At 43.6% G+C, this 12,578-nt stretch overlaps 1 protein-coding gene and 2 long non-coding RNA genes across 4 annotated transcripts in view; 1 reads left to right on the top strand and 2 right to left on the bottom strand.

The window, feature by feature from the left end:
- Positions 1–3,311, bottom strand: part of ARIH1 (ariadne RBR E3 ubiquitin protein ligase 1) — a 124,281-nt gene extending 120,970 nt beyond the window's left edge. For both annotated transcript variants that reach the window (XM_038580911.1, XM_038580910.1), the window contains exon 1: positions 2,616–3,311. In XM_038580911.1, the coding sequence (XP_038436839.1) occupies positions 2,616–2,646 (31 nt within the window). In that variant the 5' untranslated portion in view covers positions 2,647–3,311. The remainder of the gene's footprint in view (positions 1–2,615) is intronic.
- A 437-nt stretch (positions 3,312–3,748) lies between these two features.
- LOC102156741 lies at positions 3,749–11,197 on the top strand. Its single transcript, XR_005381857.1, has 3 exons — positions 3,749–4,339; positions 5,971–6,110; positions 10,375–11,197. It is a non-coding gene; the product is annotated as an uncharacterized LOC102156741 (long non-coding RNA).
- On the bottom strand, positions 4,538–12,329 carry LOC119866936. Its single transcript, XR_005381858.1, has 3 exons — positions 10,905–12,329; positions 10,303–10,376; positions 4,538–7,172 (listed from the first exon to the last, which is right to left on the bottom strand). It is a non-coding gene; the product is annotated as an uncharacterized LOC119866936 (long non-coding RNA).
- Between the last annotated feature and the right edge of the window lie 249 nt (positions 12,330–12,578).

Genomic DNA, 12,578 nt, shown 5'->3' with positions numbered 1-12,578 from the left:
GCCTCGAAAAAAGCACATCATTTCACTCAGCAACTCAATTTATCCTAAAAAACATAATAAAACATTCAAAGATCTATGAGGATATTCCCAATGAAGTTTATAAAAGCCAGAAACTAGAAAAAAAAATGGGGGGGGGGGGTAATAATAATGGATTAAATAGTTTAGATTTATAATCCTGTAAACACTGGAAATGGAAAGAGTTATTAACAAGAAAAGTTGAGATTCCTTCTGTTTTTGTAATCTGCTTTTTTCTACTGAAAACATAAAAGAGAATATATATAGTATGATCCTGTCGTTATTAAAATATATGTATAGCTCACCCAGAGGTCTAGAAAGAAAACTACAGCTCAAATTTTGTGTATCTCTCTTGGTGTCGATCTCGTTTTTTTTTTTTTCTTGCCTAGTCAGTTTTTTCTTACAGTATGCATGTATTACCAGTGCCACTTTTTTTTTTCAGTGTCACTTTTGAAGCTTAAATCTACGCACATAAAAAAGCCACACCATAACCAAGGCCTAGTTTAGATCTAGTAAGCACACCATTTGGAAAAAAGTGACCTGGGATAGATCCTATTCTTGGATTTACTGATACTTCGAAATAGGAAACTTAACAAGGAATAAATATTTATATATTCAGGAATTCCATTTAAGAGCATCCTTAACAAGAAGTCAGCTAGAAAAAAAGACAGTTTTCAAAAATCAGGCATGGACACCTAAATAAACCCCTGGTATTTTGTGTTTCTTAAATAGTTCAGTTCATCTGCATTTATTCTCTCTCCTCTAAACTAACAAAGAAAGAATGATGTCATATGCATTAGCTACATCTCCGTTCCAGAAGTGACATAAGGAATTTTAAGGTTTAGCCTCAGTGCTTAAGATACACCTAAGAGCTGAGAAAGTTGGATGAGATTTACTACATGAAAACAAACAGTAAGTCAAATAAATTCATTATCCACGAATTTTTAAAACCTAATTAACGTCAAAAAACTAGGTAAGTGTGAAAAGATCAGATTTTACATACTGTAGTGGTAAATAAACGGAAAGAGAATTCAAGGTTTACTCTCAATTCTTTTAATAAAGTTTCCTCAAAAAAAAGTCTCAACTTAGTGGCTTAAGAACTGTCATACTTTTAGAATCCAAAAAAAAAGAACAATAAACTTAATCTTCCTTCTATGTCCCTTCAATTTCCTCCTCAGACTGCAGTATCCATATGAAAGTTTGAGACGTCCACGGTCTACTAGTACCACTATATATCACAGGTTTTTTTTTTTTTTACTATTATTTACCATTTACTTTTTTTTTTTTTTTACTATTATTCAGAGGAGCCTAAATAGATGGCACAATTGGAAGTGCTGCTTACTAGACAATACTGTAAAAATCTGTTAATCATCCCAACTGAACAAGTAGGCAGTGACATACTACTGCCAATTTGCCAGTGAATATTAGTCAACTGATTTTTAAGAAAAAAAAAAAAAAGGAATGACTGACATACAAGAAGCTAATAGTAACTAGCTTCTGTATATAGTTTCCTCACATGTAACTAGTGTTTTCTAAAAGTTGCACTGAATCAAGACGTCATTTTCATTCTACAGTTGTATCCCTCATCATAACTGGATTCCTCCCCCAATCCCCCCAACCAAATGTAAACTTTGGACTTCCTCAAGCTGAGAAATGCAAAACCGGACTCACGATGTTACGTGAGTTGTGGTCATCAACTTGGACCAAGCCTAACTCTCCAAGAAATTCGAAAAAAAAAAAAAATTATCAAGAAAGGAGTTCAGAAGCAGAAAGCCCCTACTTTCTAACTCACAATAGAGCCTAATATCAGACAGTACGCTGCGTTTTGTTTTAGCCGCAAGGCTGGGTATGCAATCTGCAGGGACTCTCCCGACGGCTTCGAGTAAGTGACACGCTACCCCTGGAAAAAGTAGCATTAGGTCCCAAACAAACAGCGAAGGCATTTAAAAAAAGAGAGAGAGAGAGAGAGAGAAGAGCAGAAGCCTCACCATCGTAAAAGAAGGCCCATCAGCACCTCTTCCGAGAAACAGTTCCCTTCCCCCACCTTTAAGTAGGCACTTAAGACTGCCAAGCAGATCCATTTCTTTATTAACTGGTGCCCACTTGGGGCAACCGTACACCAAGCGGCTCTTAGGCCTACTCCAACCCCTTCCAAAAGTGCTCAAGCGAGACTTGGAAGGCCGGGGTAACCCCCGTAGGGGCCGCGTTTTCCTGCTCTCCTCCACCCCCGCCCTCCGGCCCGGCCCGGCCCGGCCCGGCCCGGCCCGGCCCGCCCCGCCCCTGTGGGCGCTCCTCCGGCCGGGGGAAGGACACCGGGCCCGGGGACCCGCAGGGATCGCCCTCCAGCCCGCAGGACGAGCGCTGGGCGGCCCGAGGCCTCCGCCATCGCAGGACCCGGAAAGCGCCGCCCCCAGCGCACCTCCCCACGCCCGGCGAACCGGCGAATGTCTGCTTTCGACACCCTCCGTGCCCAGCAGAGGCGGCGGGGGAGACAGGCCCGGGAGGCGGCGGGCTGGGCTGCGCACCAGGCCCGGGCCTGCCCCGCGGGCCGCCGGGTCCGCTCCCCGGTCGGGTCAAGCCAGCGCGGCGGGCACCCTCACCTGGATGACCTCGTTGACCTCCCGGATACATTCCACCATGTGCTGCAGAATCTGCTCGGCCGTGAGCACCTCGTAGCGGTAGTCCTCCTCCTGCTCGTGCCCCGGCCCGCCGCCGCCGCCGCCGCCGCCGCCGCCGCCGCCGCCGGGCCCCAGCGCGCTGCCGCCGCCGCCGCCCGTCTCCCCGCACAGCAGTCCGTCCCGCTCCCCGCCGACGCCCAGCCCGGGCTCCACCAGCTCCACCTCGCCCAGGTCCAGGTTGTCGTCGTCCGGCTCATCGTCGTCCTCGTCCTCCTCCTCCTCGGCGCCGCTGTCCTCCTCGCTGCACTCCTCGTCCTCGTCGAACTCGTAGTTGTAGCCCTCGTCCGAGTCCATGGCGCGACGCGCGAGGGCCCGGCGGACGCGGCCCTGAGGCGGGGAGAGGGCGGGGACGCCGAGGCCCCGGCTCTCGCTCCGGCTCCGGCTGAGGTCCGGACGCAGGCCTGGCTCCGGCCCCGCGGGCCGCGGCTCCTCCCCGGGCGCGGCGGCGGGCGGCGGGCGGCGGGCGGCGGGCGGCGGCGGCGGCGGCGGCGGGGAGGGCGCGGAGGCGGGAGGGACGGAGCGAGGGGGCTGCTCGCCGCCCGCCTCAGTCAGACGCGGCTCCGCTCCGGCCTCCGAGAGAAAACAGTCCCCAGCGCCACCTCCACGGCCGCTGCTACCGCTACTGAGCCAACAAAGGGGCGTGCGTCACCGCGTCGCGCTGCGTCGTCGCGTCACTCCTCTTGGCGTCACCGCGCCCCGCCCCGCCGCCCCTGCGTGGCGAGCGGGGAGACCCCACGGCCCGGCCTGGCCCCGGGAGCGCGGCGCCGCGGGAATCGCCGGCCCGGTTCCGGCCGCGGCCGCCCCCGAGGGCGGGGCGGGGGGCGGGGCGTGCTCCTGAGAAGGCCCCCGGGCCGGGTGGCGGGTTTTGCCGCAGGCGGGAGGGGTCCAGCCCCGCTCGCTGAATCCAGCCGCGCCACAGACGCTGCCCGCCCGCCCGCCCGCCCCGGAGTCCTTCGGGGAAGTCCGCGGCTGTTGAGCTAAAATTGCCGTTGCCCGAGCTGCTAAATGGAAATCGGTTTCATGCGCAACCTGTGACCTGGGACAGGTGAACCCCCACCCCACTCCCCCCCCCCCTTTCTGAGTAGTTCTGCTTCCGTGCACCCGTACGGATGAGCGAGCGGGGGCTCTGAAGTCGCTGACAGTGACGTCATCTCAGAGGAGGGTTTCCTGACCTCATCGCAGTAGGCACCTGCCTATCCAGGACCCTAAGCGATGTAAACAGTCGGGGCTTTCCTTAACCGAGCGCCGTGCGAGGGCTCAGCCATTCCCTCTGCCTTCTTCGCGGAGCCACAGGACGCGGCCCTCGCGTGTCTGAGGCTCCAGAGGGAAAGGGGCTTGACCGAGGCCACGGAACGCGCCCTGCTTCAGCGGCGGGGTGACCTAGAACGTCAATCGTGGAAACGCTTTATAATGCATGACACAGACCAGGTGCTACACAGTGTATAAAATGCATCGCAATGTAACCCAAGACAAGCAGGAATGGAAGTAACTGCACGGACCGAATGCAGCAGCGAGGCAGTGCTGGCCTCTTATCTAGAAAGGTGTTGTTGTGTCTTCTGCGTGTCGATTGGCGGCCAGGAGTTTAACCGGGGAGGTAGGAGGAGGATCTGGCCTGAGAGAATAACAGAAGCAAAAGCACAGCAGGGGTAAAGTAGTTTCGTTGCAGCAGCTTATAGTGCAGGGAGGGGGGTAAAGGGGAAAACAACAGGCAAGTTAGGGACCAGCACAGTAAGAGTGTTGTTGTTTTTTTTTTTTAAGATTTTATTTATTAAAAAAATAAAAAATAAAAAAAAGATTTTATTTATTGATTGATGAGAGACACACACAGAGAGAGAGGCAGAGACACAGGCAGAGGAAGGAGCAGGCTCCATGCAGGGAGCCCGACGTGGGACTCGATCCTGGGTCTCCAGGGTCAAGCCCTGGGCCGAAGGCAGGTGCTAAAACGCTGAGCCACCCAGGGATCCCAGTAAGAGTGTTTTATGCAATTCTAAGAGTGGACTTAAATCTTTGTAAGAAAGACAGGAGAACCAGAGAAGTGTCCTGAAGGAGGAAGAGGCAGGCCTGAGAAAGCACTCTCTTGCGATACTCTCAAGGATTGGGCAGACTGGACATTTTTAAAAATCTAAATCCCTGGACACCTGGGTGGCTCAGAGGTTTGGCGCCTGCCTTCAGCTCAGGGCGTGACCCCGGGGTCCCCGGATCCCCGGTGTGTCCCACAGAGACACACCCCGGTCTCTGTGTGTCTCTCACGAATAAAAAAATAAAATCTTAAAAAAAAAAAAACAAAAACAAAACCTGAGTCCCTAACTCACTGATAAATCTTATTGTTAAAACGAAAGATACCCATTGGAAATTGATTTTTTTAAGTCGAAAAATTCCTTTAAAATGTAAATAAGCGTCTACTAATTTGTCCATTTTGTAAATGTTTAATCAGATTTACTAAAATAATCAGGATTTGTAATTTAAAGCTTTTAACATCAGTGCTGGTAGGTCTTGGTCCTTTGATTCTGTTTCTACTTAGCAAATCCAGGTTGTTGCCACAGCTGGAGTAAGCTGAGGACACTAGCAACCCTTCTCTCTACCCCATCCCCATTGTTACATGTGTAGGGGGGGAAGTTTAGTAACACTTGTCAGTACCCTCAACTCCTCTGCCTCATTTTTCTTTTCATCTTACCCTACCTTGGATGAATCCTACCATCCTTATAGTTCCCTTTGGTACTGGAGCAGCTGACCACTACTGGATAAATTTGCATAATTACATATTTTATCATTAAATTCCAATCATCCAGCACAACTGAACCATCAACACCATTTAGCAATCCTGTTATTTTTTTTTGAATTGTCCTCCCTCTCTAGACAACTTGCAAACCTTCACCAGTTTTCTCAAACCCTCACTGCTGTCTTTCCAAATCCTCTCGAAGTAGATAACTTTACATCACAGACAAATCATAAGGATCAATGTGACAAACATGCTGAGCAAAAAAAGAGTTAAATGATAAAGTCAGAGAAGGCCTATGAAGGCAGGGGGTAAAAGAGAAGTTTACATTATTGCAAAGGGAGGCATTATTTTTTTAAGATTTTATTTATTTATTCATGAGAGACACACAGAGAGAGAGGCAGAGACACAGAGGAAGAAGCAGGCTCCATGCAGGGAGCCTGACGTGGGACTTATCCCCGTTCTCCAGGATCAGGCCCTGGGCTGAAGGCAGGCGCCAAACCTCTGAGCCACCTGGGCTGCCTAAAGGGAGGCATTATTAATGGGTTTTAACTTTAATAGGTTTTAAACAGAAGAACGACACAATATAATACACGTTTTAAAAAATAACTATGGCCAGAAGAAAATAAGAACCATGGCTGCCTTGTGGAGAATGGACTATGAAAGCAGAGACCAATTCTGAGGCTATCTCAGTAGTCCAGGTGAATAATAATAATGGCTTGGACCAGAGTTGTGACAGTAGAGATGATGAGAAGTAGTTTCAGGTATAATTTGAAAGTAAAGCAAATAGATTTGTTGATGGCTTGACTGTAGGGTTGATAGAGGAATCAAGGATGCCTATTAGGTCTGGGGCTTGAGTAACTGGGTGAATGGAGGTGCCATTTACTGAAACATGTTAAATTTGAAGTGCTTGTTAGGCGCATAGAGACATTGAATAAGCAGTTATATCTACTAGTGTACAAGACAGAAGGTCAGGGGAGGTAGGGCTGAAGATAGAATTTTCAGAGTTTATGTCAACAATGTTGACAAGCAGCATAGGCTAAAGGTTAAGAGTTTAGGCTTTGGAGGAAACAGACCTAAATGTGCTTGTGCCCCTCCCTTGCTGTCTATAACCTTAACCAAATTACTGAACCTCTCTGAGCTTGACTGTGGAGGATTATGATTCCTATTCTCATAAGATTATTTGTGAGTATCAAATGAATAATGCATTTAATGCACTTGACAAATATTAAGTGCTCACGAAATTAGAACTTTAAAAAAGTGTCATAATCACCTTGCACCTTGCGGGAAAACTATAGCCAAGTTGGATTTATAACCTTTTAATTGGTTTTTTTGAATTATGTAAATATGCACATGTCCTCAATCATCCTCATTTTCTAAGAAAGAATATTGGTCGGCTTTTTTCTCAGAAATCTTTTCCATAGCCGCATAACTTCTTTTTTGGTCAATATCATGGGCAACATCATAGGGCTTCTGAATCTTGGGGCCTCTTATTGATGGCTAAACCTTCATAACCAGATTATCAGCAACACTCATTCCATTGATATTTTGGAAATTATCTTGGAATCAGGTTAGGTTGTAGTGCTATTTAAGGAAACCAGTGTAACAACTTCTCTCTGGCCCCAAATTGTCCAAGAGATGACCCACATACAATGTTTTTTTTAAGTGACTTGATCTTAAAGGTATTTGCTGGGGTACTGCTTTCTCAGCTATGGTGTTTACCAAGTAGAAGTACAGTAATCTGTAAATAGCAGGAAAAGGTCCTTGAAAAAAGAACAGACAAGTTAGTATTTTCTTGATGCCAAAAGAATTGCTATTGTTAATTAAGTATTCCCATTACCCCCTTGTCCGGATAAGGTCAAAAGATATTAGTATATAAAAAAAAAGATATTAGTATACATTTATTAAATATCCACTGACAGAGCAAAACTCCATAAATATGCTCACCAAATGGTATTGAATGAAATTCAAATAGAATATGAAAATGCTTTTCAGATACATAGAAATTAAAATAGTCCTGGAATTTTTCTAAGGGCAGATATACAGAGCTATAAGCTATGGCCTCTACTAATGACAGAGAACTAGGGTGAACCAATCCCAGCTGGTACAGAACAGGGGTTTCCTGGGATGTGGAATTTTCAGTGCTAAAACTGGGAAATCTAAAGCAAACTGGGATGATTGGTCACCTTACTTGGCACCTCACCAAAAATTTTTCCATAATATAATTAAAACACTATTTCCAAAACTAAATGGAAAGAAATTACTTTTTGTCATGTTGTTTATAAAATTTGTTTTAATGCAGCATTTTTTGCATTTAAAAAAATGTTTGTTTTCCTTGTGTTTTACCAGGCAGGAGGTTAAAAAAAATTAAGTTTTAATTTTAATATAAATTCAAGATTAAATTTTAGCAAAAGTGCAGAGAGATACTAATAAACTAATTGAGTACTTTAGATTTCTTTAAAAACATCTTGTCTGTGTACTTATTAATAAGTCACAGCTAAGCATTACATCATTGTTGAGAGGTAGATCTTATACCAGTTTTTTTATTAAGATCTTATTTATGGGACACCTGGGTGGCTCAGCGGTTGAGCGTCTCTGCCTTTGGCTCAGGGCGTGATCCTGGGATCGAATCCCAAATTGGGCTCCTTGCAAGGAGCCTGCTTCCCCTCTGCCTATGTCTCTGCCTCTCTCTGTGTGTACCTCTCATGAATAAATAAATAAAATCTTAAAAATATATATATAAATAAATGATTTTTAAATTTATTTATTTATCTGAGAGAGAGAGCCACCAAAAGCGAGGTGAAGGGCAGATGGAGAAACAGATTCCTTGCTGAGCAGGGAGCCCAATGCAGGGCTCAATCCCAGGACTCCAGGACCATGGCCCCAGCCAAAGGCAGACACCCAACCAACTGAGCCACCCAGGCAACCCACCATTTCTTTTTTTGTTTTTTTTTTAAGATTTTATTTATTTATTTGAGAGAGAGAGAGAGAAAGTACACAAGCAGAGAGAGGAGCAGAGGGAGAAGCAGGCTCCTCGTTGAACAGGAAAGCCGGACATGGGACTCAATCCCAGGATGCTGGGATCGTGACCTGAGCTGAAGGCAGATGCTTAAACAACTGACCCACTCAGGTGCCCCATATCATACCATTTCTTTTTGATAGAAACAAGGCTTAGAGAAACTGAGGTTATATGCTTCATTAGAAGTCTGGTAGAGATATTAATGACCGAAACAGAACCTGAGATTCCTGACTGCAACCCTTTCTCTACCTTATCTTTCTTCCAGAATACAGGGTCTAAGGACTTATTATTAAACTTAAGATTTTTTTTAAGTAATTATCTACAACAGGTGGTAAGAAAATGCTGGAACTAGAAGCAGAATACATGCCCTCATGCAATTAGACAAATGTACAAAATGTACCATGGTGTCTGTGTTCCCTGTAATTGCAAAACATGTTAATTTGGCCTAAATGTGTACCTATACTCCAGCAAAAAATAGCAAATGATCATCCCCCCAAAAGGAAGCATGTTTGTCCTGATGACTTAGCCACTTGAAAAAAAAAAGTAGGTTTATAACATAAGTTTTCAAAAGAAATGCTCTGTGGTTTGTACTATTTGTAGTTTGTTGTGTTGGCTTATGGATGTATTTGAATAAATGGACAAATAATGGGCAGAAAGTGAACAAACATATTATTGCATCTCTATGCCAGAGTAGGTGTGTGTATGTTTTTCATTTACTCCTTAAGATCTTGTGAAGTTGGAATTCTTAACTTTGTTTAATAAGGGAAAAGGCTCAAAGATGAAAAATCATAAAAATAAAGTTCACAATGGATGCAGAGTTTTGATTCATCCAGATTTTCAGAGTTGAAGTCCACTATTTTTACCATGCAATTCTGTAATTGTAATCAGATCTTATTCCTGTTCTAAAACACACCTCTGTATTTGTTATAATGGAATAACTGCTATTAAGCCTACAGTTATCCAGATTGGCAGCATAAATGTTGACTGTATGCAATGTTTGTTCCTACTTGGAAATAGGTCATAAAAATAGAATAGCGAATAAGTAAATGTGTTATCCTCCATTTACATAGTCCTGCTTTATTCTTGTAGATACAATCTTAGCGTTTTTAATGAAAACTTAAAATATCTAAGTCATGACTTTTTTTTGGTCAACGAATCAATATTTAGTAGTGTTTACCAAGTGCAAAGCACCTTTCAATGGCATTCAGGAGAGATAAAAAAAGAAGAAGAAAGAAAGAAAGAAAGAAAGAAAGAAAGAAAGAAAGAAAGAAAGAAAGAAAGAAAGAAAGAAAGAAAGAAAGAAAGAAAGAAAGAAGAAAAGAAAGAAAGAAAGAAAGAAAAGAAAGAAAGGAAAGAAGGAAGGAAGGAAGAAAGAAAGAAAGAAGAAAGAAGAAAGAAAGAAAGAAAGAAAGAAAGAAAGAAAGGCTGCCACCTAAGAAATCAAATTACTTAGGGAGAAGAGATTTAAATGAAAATGTTAGCCATAAAAAATGGTAACTGCACAACAAGAAATCACAAGCCAAGAAGAATGGTACAGGTGGTAAAAGCTAAAGGGGTTTGGTTAAAGGAGACAAACGTCCTAGACTGGGGTGTTCTAAGAAAGCACTGTATGCCAGACTTTCTCATACCTTTATGCCTTTGCATCTGCTGTTCCCTCTGCCTGACATCCTTCCTAGCCGGTCTTTACCAGCACCTAATCCACATGCTGAGAGACTGCTTTTTTTCCAAGTCATTCCAAACTAGGCACTTGATGCCTAGAACACAAGTAGTCTATTTAGCTCCCATTCCTAATAAACTTCCAGGTTTTTTATAATGTTGGAATGAATTAATATAAACCAAAGCTGTAGACCAATAGACATTTACTGTCTTCTTACCGCAAATGTGTTGAATCTTGTCGATGTTATGTCAACGTTGATGTTCATGTTCTTATCTGTTCATTCTTCCAGGTCTCCATGAAAACATGAAAGTTAAAAAAATAATAATAAAATTAAAAAAAAAAAACATGAAAGTTGTTTGGAAGAGGAGGAGGGGGCCCACGTGCATGTCTTCCACAGCTCTCCTGATCTAGAGTTTCTCCAGGGCAAATGCCCACATCACCTCTCACATTCCCAGAACTAGCTTAGCTTCTCACACTTCATGGCAAAAGAGGATTGCTGTTGGCAGTCAGCAGATTGGATGCAACTGATACAATGCAGCCAGGTTATGAATTGGTAAAGGACTGCAGCAGGGAGCAAAAGGGAAATGGAAATGCCTCAAGGACCTGAAGATTGGAGTGACCGAGGGTACCCCAGAACAGTGGCACCTGAGAGGCCCACCTGACCCCAAAGCTTTCAGAAATGAAAAAGCTTTTCAGTTTTAAAACTTTTTCGTGTGTGGGGGTTTCCCCTCTTGGTTTGTTTTTTTTGTTTTTGCTTTTGTTTTTTTTTTTTCATCTGTTGTGTTGAGACAGTAACCATGATTTAAAAGACATAGTCACCTCTTCTAGCTCCAGGAACCAGATGCCACTCCTTATGGTTATTTCACAATGTGGCAGGAACCGGTTTGTCAATTCTTTCTTCCCAACTATACCCTCACAGACATCACCAATAAGGAAGTAATGGAGGGCTTGTGGTACATGACTTCTCATCCAGAAGTCTTTATACACTGCTTCACATTTTGCTTTCATGAAAATTGTTGCATGTGTGGTTTAACACACTCAGCTGCTGAAGCAATGAACAGAATTCCCATCTTAAAGAATGTCAAAGGTCAATAAAATAATTAAAATCATTACATTCTGTCTAAATGTTAAAAGAGAATAGTCCCAAAGGGTTATTTCATGGTTATTAGCTGGTATTTTTTTACATTAAGCAAAGCCAGGTATATGCAGACACATTTTTTGGCTGAACAATAACAAAGTACATGTATGATCATGAGCCTTTGTTTTCTTATAGGTGAGTGTGTGTAGGAGGTTGCAGGTGGAAAGGATCGGACAGAACAATGTTGTACTGAAGTGAATAGTCTCACCTGGCTAACTTTGAGAGACACTATAGTGTGATTGATTATAGAGAGGCTCCAGAACAAGATCCTCGCTTATTAAGTATATGATCTTAGGCAAGTTACATAACCACTTAAGAGCCTGTTTCCCCATCTAAAAAAAAAAAAAGGAGTAACAGTAAGATTTTCCTCTTTGGATTGTATCAACTGACAATGTGAAATACTTGTTGCATTTATGATTACTGGACAGAGAAAATGTTTTCTTTTAGACCTGAGAATGTATACAAAGATAATTATCCAGTCAATTGTATTTTTTTTATTTAAATTTTAGTTAGTGAGCATACAATGCAATATTGGTTTCTGAAGTAGAATTTATTCAATTGTAAAGCAATGGCTTTGAAGAGTACAGGCCCTTATATATCAAATTGCTGAAAATGTTGCTGTGCTCCTCTTGCATGCCTGTATTTTACTAGTTAATTCAACAAGCCCATTGTTCATTCGCCAAATATGTTAGGCACTGTGCTAGATTTGAGAATAAGAAGATAAAACCATTTCCCGAGATGTTCACAGACTAGTGAGGGAAACAGACATGTAAAACATTAATTACATTACAATATGATAAACATCATAATAAGGTATGTTCTGAATGTTAGGGGAGCAAGAAGATAGGCATCTCAGTGTAGGAGGCAGACAAGGGTGTCATGGAGGGCCTTCTAAGGAGGGTGTGGCTTGAGCTGAATATTGGTGGAAAAATAATGTTCTGGAAATAAGAAGTATGTATGTATATATCAGTGTGAAAGAATATGGCATATTGGAGCCATGACCTGTTTGGGGAACTGCCAGCAGGTCAATATACCTACAATTTGGGGTGTATATAAGACTTTCAGCAATGCCCTTGTCTCTTCTCTGTACTCTTTCTTTCTTTAAAGATTTTATTTATCCATGAGAGACAGAGAGAGAAAGAAAGAGAGAGAGAGGCAGAGACACAGGCCGAGGGAGAAGCAGGCTCCCTGCCAGGAGCCTTATGTGGGACTCGATCCTGGATCTTGGATCATGCCCTGGGCCAAAGGCACGCTCAACCGCTGAGCCACCCAGGCGTCCCATCTCTGTACTCTTTCTATATTTATTTCCCTTCTCCCATTCTTTTTGGTCCTCTTTCTCCTTCCTCCTCAGGTAA

Source organism: Canis lupus, chromosome 30 (assembly GCF_011100685.1).
Source record: "Canis lupus familiaris isolate Mischka breed German Shepherd chromosome 30, alternate assembly UU_Cfam_GSD_1.0, whole genome shotgun sequence".
Classification (NCBI taxonomy): domain Eukaryota; kingdom Metazoa; phylum Chordata; class Mammalia; order Carnivora; family Canidae; genus Canis; species Canis lupus.
Note: the sequence above shows the minus strand (reverse complement) of the source record. Positions and strands in the feature narration are given on the sequence as shown.